General features: G+C 43.4%; 1 protein-coding gene across 1 annotated transcript; it reads right to left on the bottom strand.

Annotated features, from left to right (window-relative positions):
- Positions 1-2,965: 2,965 nt before the first annotated feature.
- LOC143940973 (uncharacterized) lies at positions 2,966-10,308 on the bottom strand. Its single transcript, XM_077462823.1, has 2 exons — positions 9,800-10,308; positions 2,966-5,096 (listed from the first exon to the last, which is right to left on the bottom strand). The coding sequence occupies exon 2, from the start codon at positions 4,890-4,892 to the stop codon at positions 3,612-3,614; it is 1,281 nt and encodes a 426-aa protein (XP_077318949.1). The 5' UTR covers positions 4,893-5,096; positions 9,800-10,308; the 3' UTR covers positions 2,966-3,611.
- Positions 10,309-17,697: the final 7,389 nt, after the last annotated feature.

The following is a 17,697-nucleotide window of genomic DNA, read 5'->3' as shown; positions in this document are numbered from 1 at the left end:
ATTGCTGCGTGTTTGGAGGAGGGAGTCGCAAGCCTTTCCGATTTGCTGCTATATCACGATTAACATTTGTTTCTACACTTGGATCTGCGGAATTTATTTAAGTAGGGACACGTTATTTGGGACTTTATTTTTTATTGGTGGTTCACCAATGTCCAGCTTATTTAATTTTTTTATTTATTGATATTATATTTGTTTTTGTATTTGGTGATTAGATCATTGTTATAAGTATTTTCTATTAATGCCACCGTTATTGACAATTGGTGGATTAATTTTTTCACATTTTAGTTTATTTCAGAGCGCCCCTTAATTACTGTTATTATCCATTAAGGTGTTTTTTCCACTTTTCCAGGGAGCAGCTTTTTTTGTATTTTGTTTTTAGACATGGCGCGGAATTTGAGCAGTTGAGGTTCAACTGTTTTTTTCACAGTACTAAATATGGGGTCGCTATGGCAACTCCTGCACCCAGTATGCCTGTACGCCAGTGGTTGGAATCATCTGTTTGCTGGCGTACATATATTCATTGTCATACAGTACATAGGTTCATGGGATGTCCTTCCACTTCCATAAATATTCCTCAATTCCCCATAGTTCTATCGCTTCCACAGTATATATGTCGATCAGCTATAACATTCTGACCACTGACAGGTAAAGTGTGGGATGTTCCCGGTCTGTAGTGGTCAGGACAGACCAAAAGTGGTCCATTGGAAGTAAAACTGGAGATGGGTCATGGGTGGCCAAGGCCCATTGATGTATGTGGTTAGGGTAGGGTGGTCGGTGTAGTCCGATCCAATAGAAGAGGTGATGTAGATCAATTTGCTGAAGAAGTGAATGCTGGTTCCTACAGAAAGTTATCAGAACACACAGAGCATTGCACTCTGTTGTGTATGGGGCTGTGTAGCTGCAGAGCGGTCAGGGTGTCCCTGCTCACCTGTGTCCACAGCGAAAAGTGCCAACAATGGGCACACGAGCATCAGAACTGGACCACAGAGTAATGGAAGAAGGTGGCCAGGTCTGATGAATTCAAGAATAGTTTGAGGGAGACATCAACGAGTTTGAGATGTTGACTCCAATTGAGCATCTGTGGGATATGCTGGAAAAACAAGTCCGATCCATGGAGGCCCCACCTCACAACTTACAGGACCTACAAGATCTGCTACTGACAGCTTGGTGCCAGACACCACACTATACCTTCAGAGGTCTAGTGGAGTCCATAACTCGACAGGTTATGGCGGGTGGCCATAAAGTTATGGCTAATTGGTATGTACTGTATATTTCCCAAACAAATTAGTATAATTACTATATCAGCACCACACTATTAGCCTCATGTATGGACCCTGTGCACGCTGAGCTGGATGGTTTCTTGAGTTCCTGCCCTTTGTCCCTAAAGTTCATACCGCCAGGTGCACCATCCAGCAGCAATAGCTGTCAGCCTCCCATAGAGTTTGACAGGCTGCCGGCAGTGAGGCTGGATGTTGCACCTGTACCCTCCACTGGCACCTACATGCCGGAGCTTTATATGAAATGCAGTGTACATGGGCCATACTCTGGCAGTGTATAGTACAGAAGGTGGGAAGCCATCTTCTCCATAAAGAAAAGCCAGGGCTTGCTCACGCACACATGCACAGGTGTTATTAAAACGAATAAACACTTGATGATCCTGCCAGTAGCTGCTACCCCTAAGACTTGCCTACTGGGCACTTTCACCCCCTTCCTGCCCAGGACAATGTTCAGCTTTCAGCGCTGTAACATGTTGAATGACAATTGAGCGGTCATGCAACGCTGTACCCAAATTACATTTTTAGAATTTTTTCACACAAATAGAGCTTTCTTTTGGTGGTATTTAATCACCACTGGGGTTTTATGTTTTGCTAAATAAACAAATGAAGACTGAAAATTTTGACAAAAACGTTTTCATAGTTTATTATTAAATTTTGCAAACAGTTAATTTTTCTCCTGATGAGCGCTGATGAGGAAGCACTGGTGGGCACTGATGAAGAGGCACTGATAGGCACTGATAAGACGGCACTGATGAAGAGCCACCAATGGGCACTGATATGCAGCACTGGTGGACACTGATAGGCAACACTGATAGGCACTTGTAGGCGACACTGAGCGGCACTGATAGGTGACATTGATGGGGAAATACTGGTGGGCACTGATTGGCAGCACTTGTAGAAGCCAATTATCATCTCTTTTCTCCTCTTCTCCACACGCTTGCACTGACAGCGTCAGAAGGAGTAGTGAAGAGAGCCAGTAACCAGCTTCCGTTGTCACCGTGATCAGCTGTGTCACGTGGTAGAGAGCCGCTGATTGGCTCTTTACCTCAGTTTGTGTTCAGGAACACAGAGCGTGCTGCCCGCTGCTGCGATCATAGTAGGCCGTCATATGATGGAGATCCATTGGCAGGCACCCGCTAATCTGCTTCCGCTGTGACAAATCTTTCCCCCTACCTGGAAGTGCAGAATCCTGGATATATACGCGATTCTGCACATAATGGAATGTAGCAGTATATCTGCTATGGGGAGTTGGGAAGTAGTTAAAGTGATTCTAAATGTAATTTCTTTCTTTAAAATAACAAACATGCTATACTTACCACCTCTGTGTAGTAGTTTTGCACAGAGCACCCCGGATCCTCCTCTTCTCGGATCCCCCACTGCCACTCCTTGACAATTTTCGGTGCTGGACGGCGTTATCAACAATTTTTTTTGCTGGACGGTGTTATCCACAATTGACATCATTGGATGGCGTTATTGACAATTAACATCACTGGATGGCGTTATCCACAATTGACATCACTGGACGGCGTTATCGGCAATTGACATAGTTGGACCTCGTTATTGACAATTGACATAGTTGGACCTCGTTATCGGCAATTGACATCGTTGGACGTCGTTATCAGAAACTGACCACCAATGCCACCAATGGAGGGGGGTTTAAAAAAACACTGCCACTGACCACTTACCATTGTTAGGTGTGACCTCAACAAGTCACCTATTTGTCAGGTTATGTTACCGTTTCCCAATTGTTAGTTAGAGTTCTTATCCGAGCAAAGAGACACAGAGGTATTCAGTATTTCTGCTCAGAAGTCCGTCGTTAACTCTGACTGTCTCTGACTGACTGTGGCTCTGAGGCTTCTTTATTACATCTTTTATAGACAGAAAAGGGCAAACATCAGCAAATGTAAAAAAAACAACATTTTCAAAGTAAAGACAATTCTCCGGGTGTTATCAGCTGATAAGACAATCTTCTGGGCGTAGACTGCTTTTTAGGGCTGATGCGGCCTCTTCTTGATGAGTACGTGACAATAGATGACTGAGTCCTTATTTTACAGAGAAGGATAGAAAAATACAAGTATTTAGTAAGACATAAGGTCAACTATTTTATTTAGACACCCCTTAATCCTTACATTTCCCCCTTTGACATCACCCCTCCCTCTTGCCCTGGGTCCACCTGAACAAGTTCTAGTCAGCCTATATCCAGAGTACTCTCCCTGACCGCGAGTTGTCAGAGGGGTATACACCCATCCCCCTGGACAGTACCAACATCTAAAATTCAGGAAGAGTGGCTTTTCTGACAGATGGGTGATGTCAAGAATCTAAATCTACCTATCTTCACAAAAGTTCCATCTTTTCCGCATCATTTACCTTGGCTTTCTTGCAAAAGCACATGAGCAGTTTAAAGCATACATAAAAGAAAAATACGAATAAGAGCACCACTATAATCGTCATTGCTGCCTTCTTAACCCAAGAGAATAACCCTGAGAAACTAAAAGTTCCACCAAACGGATCCCAGTCGCGACCAATATTTCGGGCCTTCTCTTGTAAATTCTTTACTTCCGTACGGTGTTGTGCAATGATGTCATAATAATCAGGTACCTCAATGCTGGTGTTATGTATCCAAGTACAGCACTCATAGTCCTCAGTAGTTTCACAGAGTCCTGTCAGTGCTGCACTCATACTTTCAATTGCTAATTCATGTAATTCTAATTGTTGTCTGATGGCTCTGGTCTCCAGATTTAACTTAGTAATGTCATCAGAGTTTTTCTCCAAAACATCATTAATAATTCCTGTATAGTTATTTAGTCGTTTCATTAAGTCTATACCCCATCCTGTCCAGGACGGGAACCAAGCCCATGCCATGTCCTTCTTCAGGAATATTTCTCTTTTACTACGATACCTGAGGGGATATCTAGGATGCATGCTAGCTTCTAATAGGTGATCACCTCGTTCATCACCTACTACTCCCATTACTGGTACTAAACTTGCGAGGTAGCACCATCCCTGAGCTTTTCTAGGTATCCAAGTATAACATTTATCCTCACAACAGATGTATATATTATTTCCCAGTGCTACTGATCTTGAACTGATATCATTTCTATAACGAGAGGTGTATCCATAGAGGGATAAGTTGGATACTAACCACCTAACATTATTATCCACAATGTTAGTGAGGAAGTCAGATAATGTCTGGTGTGTGCTGGAATTACTGGGATAGAAGCTTCCATTTAATACGACAATGGACAAATTAAACTTGCTGTCTTGGCATTCTCCATTTCCTCCCGTTGTGTTCCCTAAGTTGAAACACCAATCAGGGAAAAAGGCGAGACCATTTGACTTAAACATTACTGTCTCACTGGTATTTGTTTTAATTATGTTAATGCTACTGTTAGCAAGATCAGTATAGTTTATAGGAACTGCCATCAGTGGTATACTTGCTGTGCTGGGGTGTAATTTGCTACAAATCCAACATTTCTCATATCCTGACTTCTGGGCATAAGCATATTTAAACTTCAGTAATAACATTTTTTTAGAAAATCCTTCATCCTTGTGTATTTTATTCTGTGAGGTAACCAAACTATTAGCCAGAATTACTGAAACAATAAAAAGATACATGTTGTCATTTGCCAACTGGCTCCTTTTTACAATGAGAAGCGTGGATCCAGGTAGGTTTCCCTTCCAATTTCACTGAGGTTGCTGTAATCAATAGCACCTGGAAAGGACCTTCAAACCTTGGTTCCAGTGTCTTTCTGGTATGTTTCTTTACATACACATAGTCTCCTGGTTGTAGATCGTGTGTACCTGTGACAGAATTAGGGTCTGGAAGAGAAGAATACACACTCTTGTGGATTTTAGTCAGACGCTGTTGCAACTGTATTACATACGTAGTTAAACTATCACATTGTAATTGCATACTTTGAGGAAAATATAAACCTAATCTAGGTGCACTTCCAAACAGTATTTCATATGGGGATAACCCTGTTTTTCCTGTTGGGGTGTACCTAATAGAGAACAAAGCTAAAGCTAGGCACTCAGGCCATGGTTTGTTCAACTCCTGCATAGCTTTTTGTATTTTCAGCTTGATTGTACCATTTACTCTTTCTACTGATCCTGAACTCTGTGGGTGGTAAGGAGTATGAAAACTTTGTTGAACCCCTAACATTGCCATCACATTTTGCATTATTTCTCCCGTGAAATGTGTCCCCCTATCTGATTCTATCGTTTCTGGGAGACCAAACCTAGGTATCAGCTCAGTAATCAGTTTCTTGGCGGTGGCTTTTGCCGTAGCTGATTTCACAGGATAACTTTCGGGCCAGCCTGAAAATAGGCAGATGCACACGAGAACAAATTCAAAGGGGCCGCTCTTAGGCATTTGTATGTAGTCAATCTGCAGTCTCTGAAAGGGATATTGGGCCCGGACCTGATGTTTACGTGGGGTTTTCACTCTCTGTCCTGGGTTATTAATCAGACAGATTTGGCATGCAGCACAGTAGTTCCTTGCAGTACTACTGAATCCAGGGGCTAGCCATCCTTGGCTTACAATCCTATACATAGAATTGGAGCTGACATGAGTGGGTAAGTGAACAGCCGCTGCCATTGCTGGGTATAGAGAAGCAGGTAGGCATATTCTGCCTCCTTCCCTCCATGTATTGTCAAGGCCTGGTGCAGCTCCCTCCTTAACCCAACGGTCCTTCTCAATAGCCCCTGCTTGTTCCTGTAGTTCCATTAGCTGCTGCCATGTGGTTTCGGGCATACTCACCTGTACCGTGGCTAAGGTCTCAGGGCTTACTTCCCCTAGAGCTGCCTTCTTTGCAGTTAAATCTGCAAATGCGTTTCCTTTTGCCTCAGTTGTTTTTGCGCTCGTGTGTGCCGCTATCTTCATGATGGCTACTCTTATAACCTTTTGAAGATTGTTCAGGACTCTTTTGATTCCTTCACCATGTTTAACAGGTGTGCCTGCTGCTGTAAGGTAACCTCTAGCTTTCCATATGTGGCCATAATCATGTGCCACACCGTAGGCGTATGCGGAATCAGTGTAAATGTTCCCTTCTTGTCCCTCTAAGTGTTCTAGGGCTTTCTCTAGAGCGGTTAGTTCCGCTTCTTGTGCCGACATGTGTGCTGGTAGTGACTTTGCCTCAATTACCTGTGTGTCCGTTACCACAGCATAACCTGTGTGATATTTACCTTTGTCATCGGCAAATCTACTACCATCTATGTACAGTGTGTGTTCTGCATTTGTAATGGGTATGTCTGTGACATGTGGGAACCCCGTGGTTTCTTGTTCCATAAGTTGAAAACAATCGTGTTCATCAGATGTTATGTCATGAAATGAAAGTGTGTCAGAATCCTGAGTATCTTGTGCTGTATCTACACCATTATCATCATTACTCCCCCCTGTCAAATCTGTCTGTAATGGTAAAAGCTGTGCTAAGTTAAAAGAAGTGCATCGCTGAAAGGTAACATTGGGGGGTAGGAGCAAAGTGCATTGTAGACGCAGCTGCCTTGCCATTGATATGTGTTTTGGTTGGACCTGTGATAAGATGGCGTGTATGTCATGTGTGGTATGTACCACTACAGGATTGTCTAAGACAATTTCTGAGGATTTGTCAATGATAATTGACACTGCTGCAACTGCTCGTACACAGGACGGTGATCCTCTAGAGACAGGATCGAGAGCCGCCGAGAAGTATGCTACCGGCCTTTGTTTGATGTGTTGTTGTGTCAACACCCCTGTTGCGTGTCCCGTGATTTCAGCAATGTACAAATGAAATGTTTTGGTATAATCAGGGATCCCGATCGCAGGTGCCGAAATTAGTAACCTTTTTAAGGTGCTAAAAGATTCATGACCTGCTTCTGTGAGTACATAGGGTACTATTTTCAAGCAATCATATAATGGCTGCATCAGAGAACTGGCATGTGGTATCCATTGTCTACAATATGACACCATTCCCAGAAACATACGAAGTTGCTTAAAGTTGCGTGGGATATTCATTTGTCTTATGGCCTGGACTCGGTCTTCAGTGAGGTGTCGAGTACCCTGGGATATACAGTGGCCCAAAAAGACAACCTTTTTCTGACATACCTGTAACTTAGTTCTATTCACCTTGCACCCTTTTTCAGCCAGGAATTGTAACAATGAGAGAGTGGCTTTTAAACAAGTATCGTTATCCGGACAACATAACAATAGGTCATCTACATATTGCAACAATACACAAGTGTCAGGCGGTTGCCATTCCCCCTATTTTTACTTTTTAAGGTTTAGTCAGTGGGGCATCGGACAAAAGACCGTCATAACCACTTATGGGTATGGTGTCACGGGACGTCATGTGTGGAGGGACTACTGAATCAGACAACAGACTGCGTGACGCTCCTGTGTCAACCAAACAAGGAATATGTTTACCTTCCACCTTCATCAACATGTGGAGCATTTTGTTCTCTGATTCAGCTAGGACTGGGGCAAGTCATGCGGTCGGATCGTCCCTATCATTGGTACGCCTCTGTCTGTAGTCCCTCGTGTCTCTGTCCGTGTTTCCTTCCTGTTCGTCTTTTATCCTTTTCCTACAGTCTCTTTTTATATGTCCCACCTTGTTGCAGTAATAACAGGTAAGAGGTTTACGGGAGGAATTCCCTCCTTCATTGACCCGGGCAACAGTGTTAACTCCCGGTGTCCTTCTGGGTTTAGTTTCTGCTAAATCAGCCTCTATGCCTTGTGCTTTCTGCAACAATGTTCCTCTGTCCCGTATGGCTCTCCATTCGGGAGTACATGCCTTCAGTTTGTCACCTACTTGGGGTACTAGTCCTTCCATAAACTGTCGATTGAAAGCCCTAATGGTGACGGGTAAGGCTAAATCTAGACCTTCGTCAGCCATCATGCTTTCCATGTTGAGGTAAAATTCTGTAACAGTCTGACCTGGGGCCTGTTTTATGGGCGCTGTCGAACCCCTTTCCTGCTGTTTCCCTTGGCAAAATTCTCGTAACTGAGCAATAAACAGGGGTCTAGAGTCTATATGACGAGGGTGTACTCCTGGTGGATCTGTGGTAGGATCCCCATTCGGTCTAAGTGGGGTAAGTTTAGTCATGAATTGATTAAACATCGTTAGTGTCATTTTATGTCTACATATATCTTCTCCATCTTGCCAAGTTGCTTCATGTGTGTCTAGTAATTGTGTCACGAATCTACAGAATGCGGCAGGTTTTGCTACGGGATCAGGAGCATTCTGTATTAATGCCATAAGAGTGTCAGCCGACCAAGGTGTCCATGTCCTCAGAACGACTTGTCGGGTCACTGTAGGTGGCTGTCCTGCTTGACCCGCATTTGGATTATTTACTTGTATTACCCTAGTCCGACTATGGACTGGAGCTACGGGCTCTGGTCTTTGAGCGCCGCAATGTACACATTCCTGTGCCCAGTCTGTATTCTGGGTACCGCATACTCGGCATACCCATCCTCTTCCTCTTAAGGAAGGATAAAGTTTTGGTCTTTCATTACCTGGTGTGGTAGTGTTATAAGGAGGTGGAGTATCTTCCGTATTTACCCTATCGCCGGGAGCAGAAGGAAGACTTTTGTGTCGGACCTTCATATCCCATCCACCCTTTTCCTGACAATACTCCCATCCCTCCTCTTTAGCCCTGTTGGAAACCTTAATTAAACATCGTATTTGTGATACCCATCTGTTCTGCAATATCTCTCCCTGTCTGTCTTTCTTTATTTCTTCCCAACCTTCTACACTTAATCCATTTTCTCCATCCATCCCCAATTTCTTGAGAATCCTATTTGTGCCCTGTGCCTTATCCTTCCCATACAACATTGTAATTATGTCTTTAACAGCATAACATTTCTGAGATTCCTCCTGGGGTTTACCATGTGTCTGGCCCATTTTGACAGTCCTGCCTAGGTGGCGTTTGGATCACTTACTAAGTGTCTCGTTGCCTTCTCCTCCTAGGGTGCCAAAATACTAAAAACCTCTCCTATATGAGATTTCTGAAATCGAATTACTTTATATGCTAGCCAACTGACAAATATTATGACCAGACTGACAGCTACAACATATACAAGCATTCCCTTTTGGTGGCCAAACACATATGACTAGGTCTCCGGGACTTGTGGAGACCTTATTTCCTTCCCATTACCATGGAATCTCTCAGCATTCGTTTCTTATTCCTGCTTTATTGAGGCAGTCAGGACTTATACTTTCAACCCGTTTTTAGGCTCATGAATCAAAAAGCGTATATCAAACTTAAGTGTCGGACCCCCAAAGTACTCTTACGAGTTAAGGGCGCATTCCGTTACCCATTGGGATGATATATGTTTCAATTCACACCATACAAACAGGGCTTATCTCATTCACAACAGACAGATGACAAGTAGACAGACAAGAAACAACGGTAACATAAGCCAAAATATTAAGTTCAAGACCCACTTACTACAGAGGTTGGTGTTTACCTGAAGAACAATTCAGACAGATCAGGTGGGCACAAATCTAAGAAGCACAGAGTTTATAAGAAAATAAAGCTTTTCTTACCTGCGCAGGATTTGTCTGTGGTTCTTTGATGTGCCCGACCATTTCGTTCCGTCCTTATGTTCGTTCGCCTCTTGTAGTTTCTTCAGCGAGTCCCTATTCGCGGCGCCAGAAATGTTAGGTGTGACCTCAACAAGTCACCTATTTGTCAGGTTATGTTACCGTTTCCCAATTGTTAGTTAGAGTTCTTATCCGAGCAAAGAGACACAGAGGTATTCAGTATTTCTGCTCAGAAGTCCGTCGTTAACTCTGACTGTCTCTGACTGACTGTGGCTCTGAGGCTTCTTTATTACATCTTTTATAGACAGAAAAGGGCAAACATCAGCAAATGTAAAAAAAACAACATTTTCAAAGTAAAGACAATTCTCCGGGTGTTATCAGCTGATAAGACAATCTTCTGGGCGTAGACTGCTTTTTAGGGCTGATGCGGCCTCTTCTTGATGAGTACGTGACAATAGATGACTGAGTCCTTATTTTACAGAGAAGGATAGAAAAATACAAGTATTTAGTAAGACATAAGGTCAACTATTTTATTTAGACACCCCTTAATCCTTACACCATCAATGCAATTGCCCACAAAAAATAAACATTTAAAGGGCCTGTCCACTCAAAAGTGAAATTTTTGTTAAAGGTGGTGCTAGTTACGCTCAACCATATCCCTAATACTCCACCAAGGAGATCTCTGCAATTCCATTTATTGTTAACGGCATCCCAAATGTGGCAGACAGACACGCTTTTTTCTTACAAAGAGCATGCATTAAACACGCCAAAACATGCCATTAAAAAAAACACACAAAGCTCATAAAGGTGCATGGGACACTTTTTCCGCATTTGTTGGGTGTAGGACAGATCATTGAAATAAATGGGCTGTCTTAGCCATATAGCGCAGCAACAGCCAAAAAAGTGTATATGTGCAATGCCATTTCCACACGATCATGAGATGCTATGAAGTGAATGCAGCCTAGTGATACTCCCATTGACATCAGTTGTAGTTAGTTTTCTGTAATATTAAAATTTTATATAAATGTCGTTGTGTCAGGTTTTTATATAATTGGTGTGATTACAATGAATAAACACCTGATGATCCTGCTAGTCTCTGCTACCCCTGAGGCTTTGTTTAATAGTGTGACCCCCCAGCTCCCAATGTACAGCCTGGTTGTCACCCTCCTGTGTGAACTCCAGGCAGCTGTGCTTTCCCCACCTGTAGTCAGCGCCCCCTGCTGGTTGGTAAACGGTAGCTCTGACCGTGTAGCTGATGGGGGGTGGGGCAGCCTGTAAAATGCAAATGTCACTTCACATGTTACAAGTAAAGGAAAAATAACGTACCTGCTGGCAGGATCAACAAATCATACAACCGTTACAGTGCGGACTCAGAAATACAAACTGCTATGTGAAGTCTATTGATAGACAGCGCCATACATGTCATGTTTAATTTGGCCCAGAGCTCCACTTTAATACGATTGCTATAGGACACAGCTCCGTGCCTGTACATAGCAGTGCCTGCAAATGTCCGAGAGGTCAGACTAGGAAAACGGTTTGCTGATTGGCTGCTGTGAGTGTTATAGGATTGTCAGACTTCCATATATCTATATAGATATAGAGAGAGCTGATTGCTGATTGGCTGCTATGAGTGCATTGAAGTGCATTGAAGTGTCAGACTTCCATATATGTACAGGTAATTGCAGATTGGCTACTATGAATGTATCGGAATGTCAGAATTGCAAACCGTGAATATAAAAATTGATCCATCATAACAGTTAATACATAAAATGACAATTCAGTGTTCAATATTTACTGATTATCAAAAGCTAATACAGCCTATCACTGCCATCAATGATATGCAAACAATGTAGCCATAGATTGTTATTCTGCTGTTTTTGTCAATAAAGTTTTCAATCTATCAATAAAAAAAAAAAAAAAGCAGTGGAGGTGTAGTGTCACATTTTGCTGCCTATCACAGGATGCTACGGAAGTGACGTTGTTGCGTACTGCGCATGCGCGATGCGTTCCAAACACTCGCGCCGTGCGTTCCAACATAGTTTTGGCAATACAGTTCAGCGAAACCATCACATAATGTTACGGAAGTGATGTTACACACAACACAAACACTGGGCCGTTCGTTACAACACTAATACTTCCCTTGTTACCTAGTAGGTTTTGCATTGCTGGGACTTGTAGTGCCTATCCTGAGCTACATGCTTCAATGTTCAGTGTCCTCATCCCTATCCCCATGCTTCAATGTTCAGTGTCCTCATCCTTATCCCCGAGCTTCAATGTTCAGTGTCCATCCTTATCCCCGTGCTTCAATGTTCAGTGTCCTCATCCCTATCCTCGAGCTACAATGTTCAGTGTCCTCATCCCTATCCCCCTGCTTCAATGTTCAGTGTCCTCATCCTTATCCCCGAGCTTCAATGTTCAGTGTCCTCATCCCTATCCCCATGCTTCAATGTTCAGTGTCCTCATCCTTATCCCCGAGCTTCAATGTTCAGTGTCCATCCTTATCCCCGTGCTTCAATGTTCAGTGTCCTCATCCCTATCCGCGAGCTTCAATGTTCAGTGTCCTCATCCCTATCCCCCTGCTTCAATGTTCAGTGTCCTCATCCTTATCCCCGAGCTTCAATGTTCAGTGTCCTCATCCCTATCCCCATGCTTCAATGTTCAGTGTCCTCATCCTTATCCCCGAGCTTCAATGTTCAGTGTCCATCCTTATCCCCGTGCTTCAATGTTCAGTGTCCTCATCCCTATCCGCGAGCTTCAATGTTCAGTGTCCTCATCCCTATCCCCCTGCTTCAATGTTCAGTGTCCTCATCCTTATCCCCGAGCTTCAATGTTCAGTGTCCTCATCCCTATCCCCATGCTTCAATGTTCAGTGTCCTCATCCTTATCCCCGACCTTCAATGTTCAGTGTCCATCCTTATCCCCGACCTTCAATTTTCAGTGTCCATCCTTATCCCCGTGCTTCAATGTTCAGTGTCCTCATCCCTATCCTCGAGCTTCAATGTTCAGTGTCCTCATCCCTATCCCCCTGCTTCAATGTTCAGTGTCCTCATCCTTATCCCCGAGCTTCGATGTTCAGTGTCCTCATCCCTATCCCCATGCTTCGATGTTCAGTGTCCTCATCGAAGCAGGGGGATAAGGATGAGGACACTGAACATTGAAGCTCGCGGATAGGGATGAGGACACTGAACATTGAAGCAGGGGGATAGGGATGAGGACACTGAACATTGAAGCTCGGGGATAAGGATGAGGACACTGAACATTGAAGCATGTAGCTCAGGATAGGCACTACAAGTCCCAGCAATGCAAAACCTACTAGGTAACAAGGGAAGTATTAGTGTTGTAACGAACGGCCCAGTGTTTGTGTTGTGTGTAACATCACTTCCGTAACATTATGTGATGGTTTCGCTGAACTGTATTGCCGAAACTATGTTGGAACGCACGGCGCGAGTGTTTGGAACGCATCGCGCATGCGCAGTACGCAACAACGTGGCCCAGTGTTTGTGTTGTGTGTAACATCACTTCCGTAACATTATGTGATGGTTTCGCTGAACTGTATTGCCGAAACTATGTTGGAACGCACGGCGCGAGTGTTTGGAACGCATCGCGCATGCGCAGTACGCAACAACGTCACTTCTGCAGCATCCTGTGATAGGCAGCAAACTGTGACACTACAGAGGCAGCCGTTTGGCCGTTAGAATGCTGATGACGTCAGAGACTGTGGAAAAGCTGTATAAAAGGTGTGCAGAGGCGTTGGGGACAGTCAGTGTAGAGGGGACGCCGAGGAGAGCACACTGCTATCTGCTGGCTGCTGCTGAAAGTGCGATTATACATTCAGTACAACAGGAAGGTCTTCCTATATTTTCTTAACGCATAAATAAATATATATTTATAATATATATTTATTTATTTTATGTATATACTGCAGTAAATAGACATAGTATATATATATTATATACACACTCTACACCCACTTAATAACCGGCCCGTAGCACATCCGTGAGCCCGGCGAATCACGGTAAACGGCCGCTCATCGCGGCCGTTTACCACGTGATCGCTCCGTCCAATGACGGATCGATCATTTGTAAAGATACCGGCGTCATGCCAAGAATGGTTTCCCCGTCCAAATCTGTCCCCCCTCCCCCGCTCTCGGCTCCGATCAGAACTCAGCCTGTCCAGCCCTCTGCGCTGCGGCTCCTCCCCCTCTACCCGAATGCAAATCACACCTCTACCGTCCCCGCCCCCTGTACAATATTAGTCCGTCCACACACAGACACACACACATATATAGTACAATAGTATTACTCCTTCCATATATATATATATATATATATATATATATATATATATATATATATATATAATTATTCTTACCCCTCCTACATCTTCATCATTTCTATCCCCTCCTAATATTTACATTATTTATTGATATCCCTTCTATTATTTTTAGACACTGGAAATTCTCCCGGCAGTCCCTATTATTATTATTATTATTATTATTATTATTATTATTACTCCTACCACCTATAAAATATCTATCAGTATACACATCATCATTATCATCTCTTCCTATTATTTTATATCATTTTTTTATTGCCCCTCCTATTATTTTATTTATTATTACACCTCCTATTATTTAATATTTATTGTTAACCCTTCTCTTATTTTACATTATTATTACACCTCCTATTATTTAATCTAATTTATTATTACCCCCCTCCCAGTGGCAGTTGGTGCTGAATTTTTTTTTGGGGGGGGGGCACAAACAAACTGAAAAATTCAGAAAAAAAATCATCAATTCCAGGCTCACTGTCCCATCAAACGCAGCCACAGTGCACATCTGTTTCTCCGACTGCTCTCCTCTTTGTATAAATCATCCTCACTCTTCCTTCTTACCCCAGACCCTTTCTGTCCAGGGGAAGCGGAATTTGATAGCAAGCTGACTATTGCTGTCAGAGTTCCGATCTGAGTTCCAATCTTTGTGGTGGTTTTAACCCTTTCTCGGCCGCTAGCGGGGGTAAAACCGCCCCGCTAGCAGCCGAATAGCGCCGCAAATCAGATGGTAAAGCGCCACTAAAAATAGCGGTTCTTTACCTCCTACACACCTCCCGCCCCAGTGTGAAAGGGGCCTTACCTGGGTTACAGAAGCTCCTCTCTGGGGCTGCTAATTAACTCAGACTTCTCGCCTCCAGCCAATAAGAGCAGGGGAGGGCTGCGGTCTGAGAAGAAGACGAAAACCAGAAGCTCTGGACTGGATTACAGAGCTGAGCTAGGGCCCTGAAAGACACGAGGTGGATTGGACCTGGATTCCGTTTCCAGGATTTTGTGTTTGGAAAAAAAACAGCATGTACAAACAAAGCAGGGAGCCACAGGCCCCCACCCCCCTTCCTCCGGAGCTAAATACGGGGTCGCTATGGCAACTCCTGCTCCCCTTCACACTATGCCTGTACGCCAGTGGTTGGCATCATCTGGTTATCGACAACTGACATCACTGGACGGCGTTATCGACAATTGATATCGTTGGACGTCGTTATTGAGATTTTTTGCTGGAAGTCGTTATCGACAATTGACTTCGCTGGACGGCATTATTGTCAATTTTCATTGCTTGATGTCGTTATCGTCAATTTTTGTCGCTGTACGGCGTTATCAACAATTGACATCGCTGGATGGCGTTATTGAAAATTGACATCGCTGAAGGTCGTTATCGTCAATTTTTGTCTCTGGACAGCCGTAACGTCAATTTTTGTCGCTTGACAGCGTTATCAACAATTGACATCGCTGGATGTTGTTTTAGACAATTTTTGTCACTAGAGGTCGTTATTGACAATTGACATCGCTGGAAGGCGTTATCGACAATTGACATCGCTGGACGGCATTATTGTCAATTTTCACTGCTGGAGGTTGTTATGGACAATTGACATCGCTGGACGGCGTTATGGACAATTTTTGATGCTGGATGGCATTATCGTCAATCGTCAATTTTTGTCGCTGGACGGCGTTATTGAAAATTTTCATTGCTGATAGTCGTTATTGACAATTTTTGTCGCTGTAGGTCACTTATCGACAATTGACATCGCTGGACGGCGTTATTGTCAATTTTCATTCCTGGGTGTCATTATTGAGATTTTTCGTTATCGACAATTGACATCGCTGGACGGCGTTATCGACAATTGACATCGCTGGAAGGCGTTATGGACAATTGACATCGCTGGACGGCGTTATGGACAATTGACATCGCTGGTCGTCATTATCGACAATTTTTGATGCTGGATGGCGTTATCGTCAAATTTTGTCGCTGGACGGCGTTATTGAAAATTTTCATTGCTGATAGTCGTTATTGACAATTTTTGTTGCTGTAGGTCAATTATCGACAATTGACATCGCTGGATGGCGTTATTGTCAATTTTCATTCCTGGGTGTCATTATTGAGATTTTTTGCTGCAAGTCGTTATCGACAATTGACTTCGCTGGAGGTGGTTATCGACAATTGACATCGCTGGACGGCATTATTGTTCATTGCTGGAGGTCGTTATCGACATCGCTGGATGGCGATATCGACAATATTTGATGCTGGGTGGCGTTATCGTCAATTTTTGTCGCTGGACGGCGTTATCAACAATTGACATCGCTGGACGTCATTATTGAGATTTTTTGTTGCTGGAAGTCGTTATTGACTTTTTTTTTCACTGGACGGCGTTATCAACAATTGAAAATTGACATCGCTGGATGGCGTTATTGACAATTTTTGTCTCTGGACAGCCGTAACGTAAATTTTTGTCGCTGGACAGCGTTATCAACGATTGACATCACTGGACGGCTTTATCGAAAATTGACATTGCTGGACGGCGTTATTGACAATTTTCGTTGCTGGACGTCATTATCGACAATTTTTGTCACTGGGCGGCGTTAGCGACAATTTTTGTCACTGGAGGTCGTTATCGACAACTGACATCGCTGGACGGCGTTATCAACAATTGACATCGTTGGACGTCGTTATTGAGATTTTTTGCTGGAAGTCGTTATTGACTATTTTTTTCACTGGAGATGGTTATCGACAATTGTCATTGCTGGAGGTCGTTATCGAAAATTGACATCGCTGGACGGCGTTATTGAGAATTTTTTTGTTGCCGAAAGTCATTATTGACAATTTTTGTCACTGGAGGTCGTTGACAATCGACATCTCTGGACGCCGTTATTGACAATTTTCATTGCTGGAGGCCGCTAACAATTGACATCACTGGATGGAGTTAGTGACAATTTTCGTTGCTGGAGGTCATTATTGACAATTGACATCGCTGGACGGTGTTATTGAGATTTTTCGTCGCTGGAAGTCGTTATTGACTATTTTTTTCACTGGAGTTTGTTAACGACAATTGACATCGCTGGACGGTGTTATCGACAATTGACATCGCTGGATGGTATTATTGTCAATTTTCATTGCTGGAGGTTGTTATCGACAATTGACATCGCTGGACGGCGTTATTGAGAATTTTTTTGTTGCTGAAAGTCATTATTGACAATTGTTGTCACTGGAGGTCGTTAATGACAATTGACATATCTGGACGCCGTTATTGACAATGTTCATTGCTGGAGGCCATTAACAATTGACATCGCTGGGCGGCATTATTGACAATCTTCGTTGCTTGAGGTCATTATCGACAATTGAAATCACTGGACGGCGTTATCGATCATTTTTGTCACTGGACAGCGTTATCAACAATTGACATCGCTGGACGGCTTTATCGAAAATTGACATCGCTGGATGGCGTTTTATTGACAATTTTAGTTGCTGGACGTCATTATTGTCAATTTTTGTCGCTGGGCAGTGTTACCAACAATTGACATCGCTGGACGTCGTTATTGAGATTTTTTGCTGGAAGTCGTTATCGACAATTGACATCGCT

The sequence above is a fragment of the Lithobates pipiens genome, unplaced genomic scaffold (genome assembly GCF_037356315.1).
Source record: "Lithobates pipiens isolate NorthernLeopardFrog02 unplaced genomic scaffold, aLitPip1_a1.2 Scaffold_3, whole genome shotgun sequence".
Classification (NCBI taxonomy): domain Eukaryota; kingdom Metazoa; phylum Chordata; class Amphibia; order Anura; family Ranidae; genus Lithobates; species Lithobates pipiens.
This window is presented reverse-complemented; position numbering and strand designations above follow the sequence as displayed.

Coding starts and splice junctions, on each gene's coding strand:
- LOC143940973 (XM_077462823.1), bottom strand. CDS start 4,892: ATGTATCTTTTTATTGTTTCAGTAATTCTGGCTAATAGTTTGGTTACC.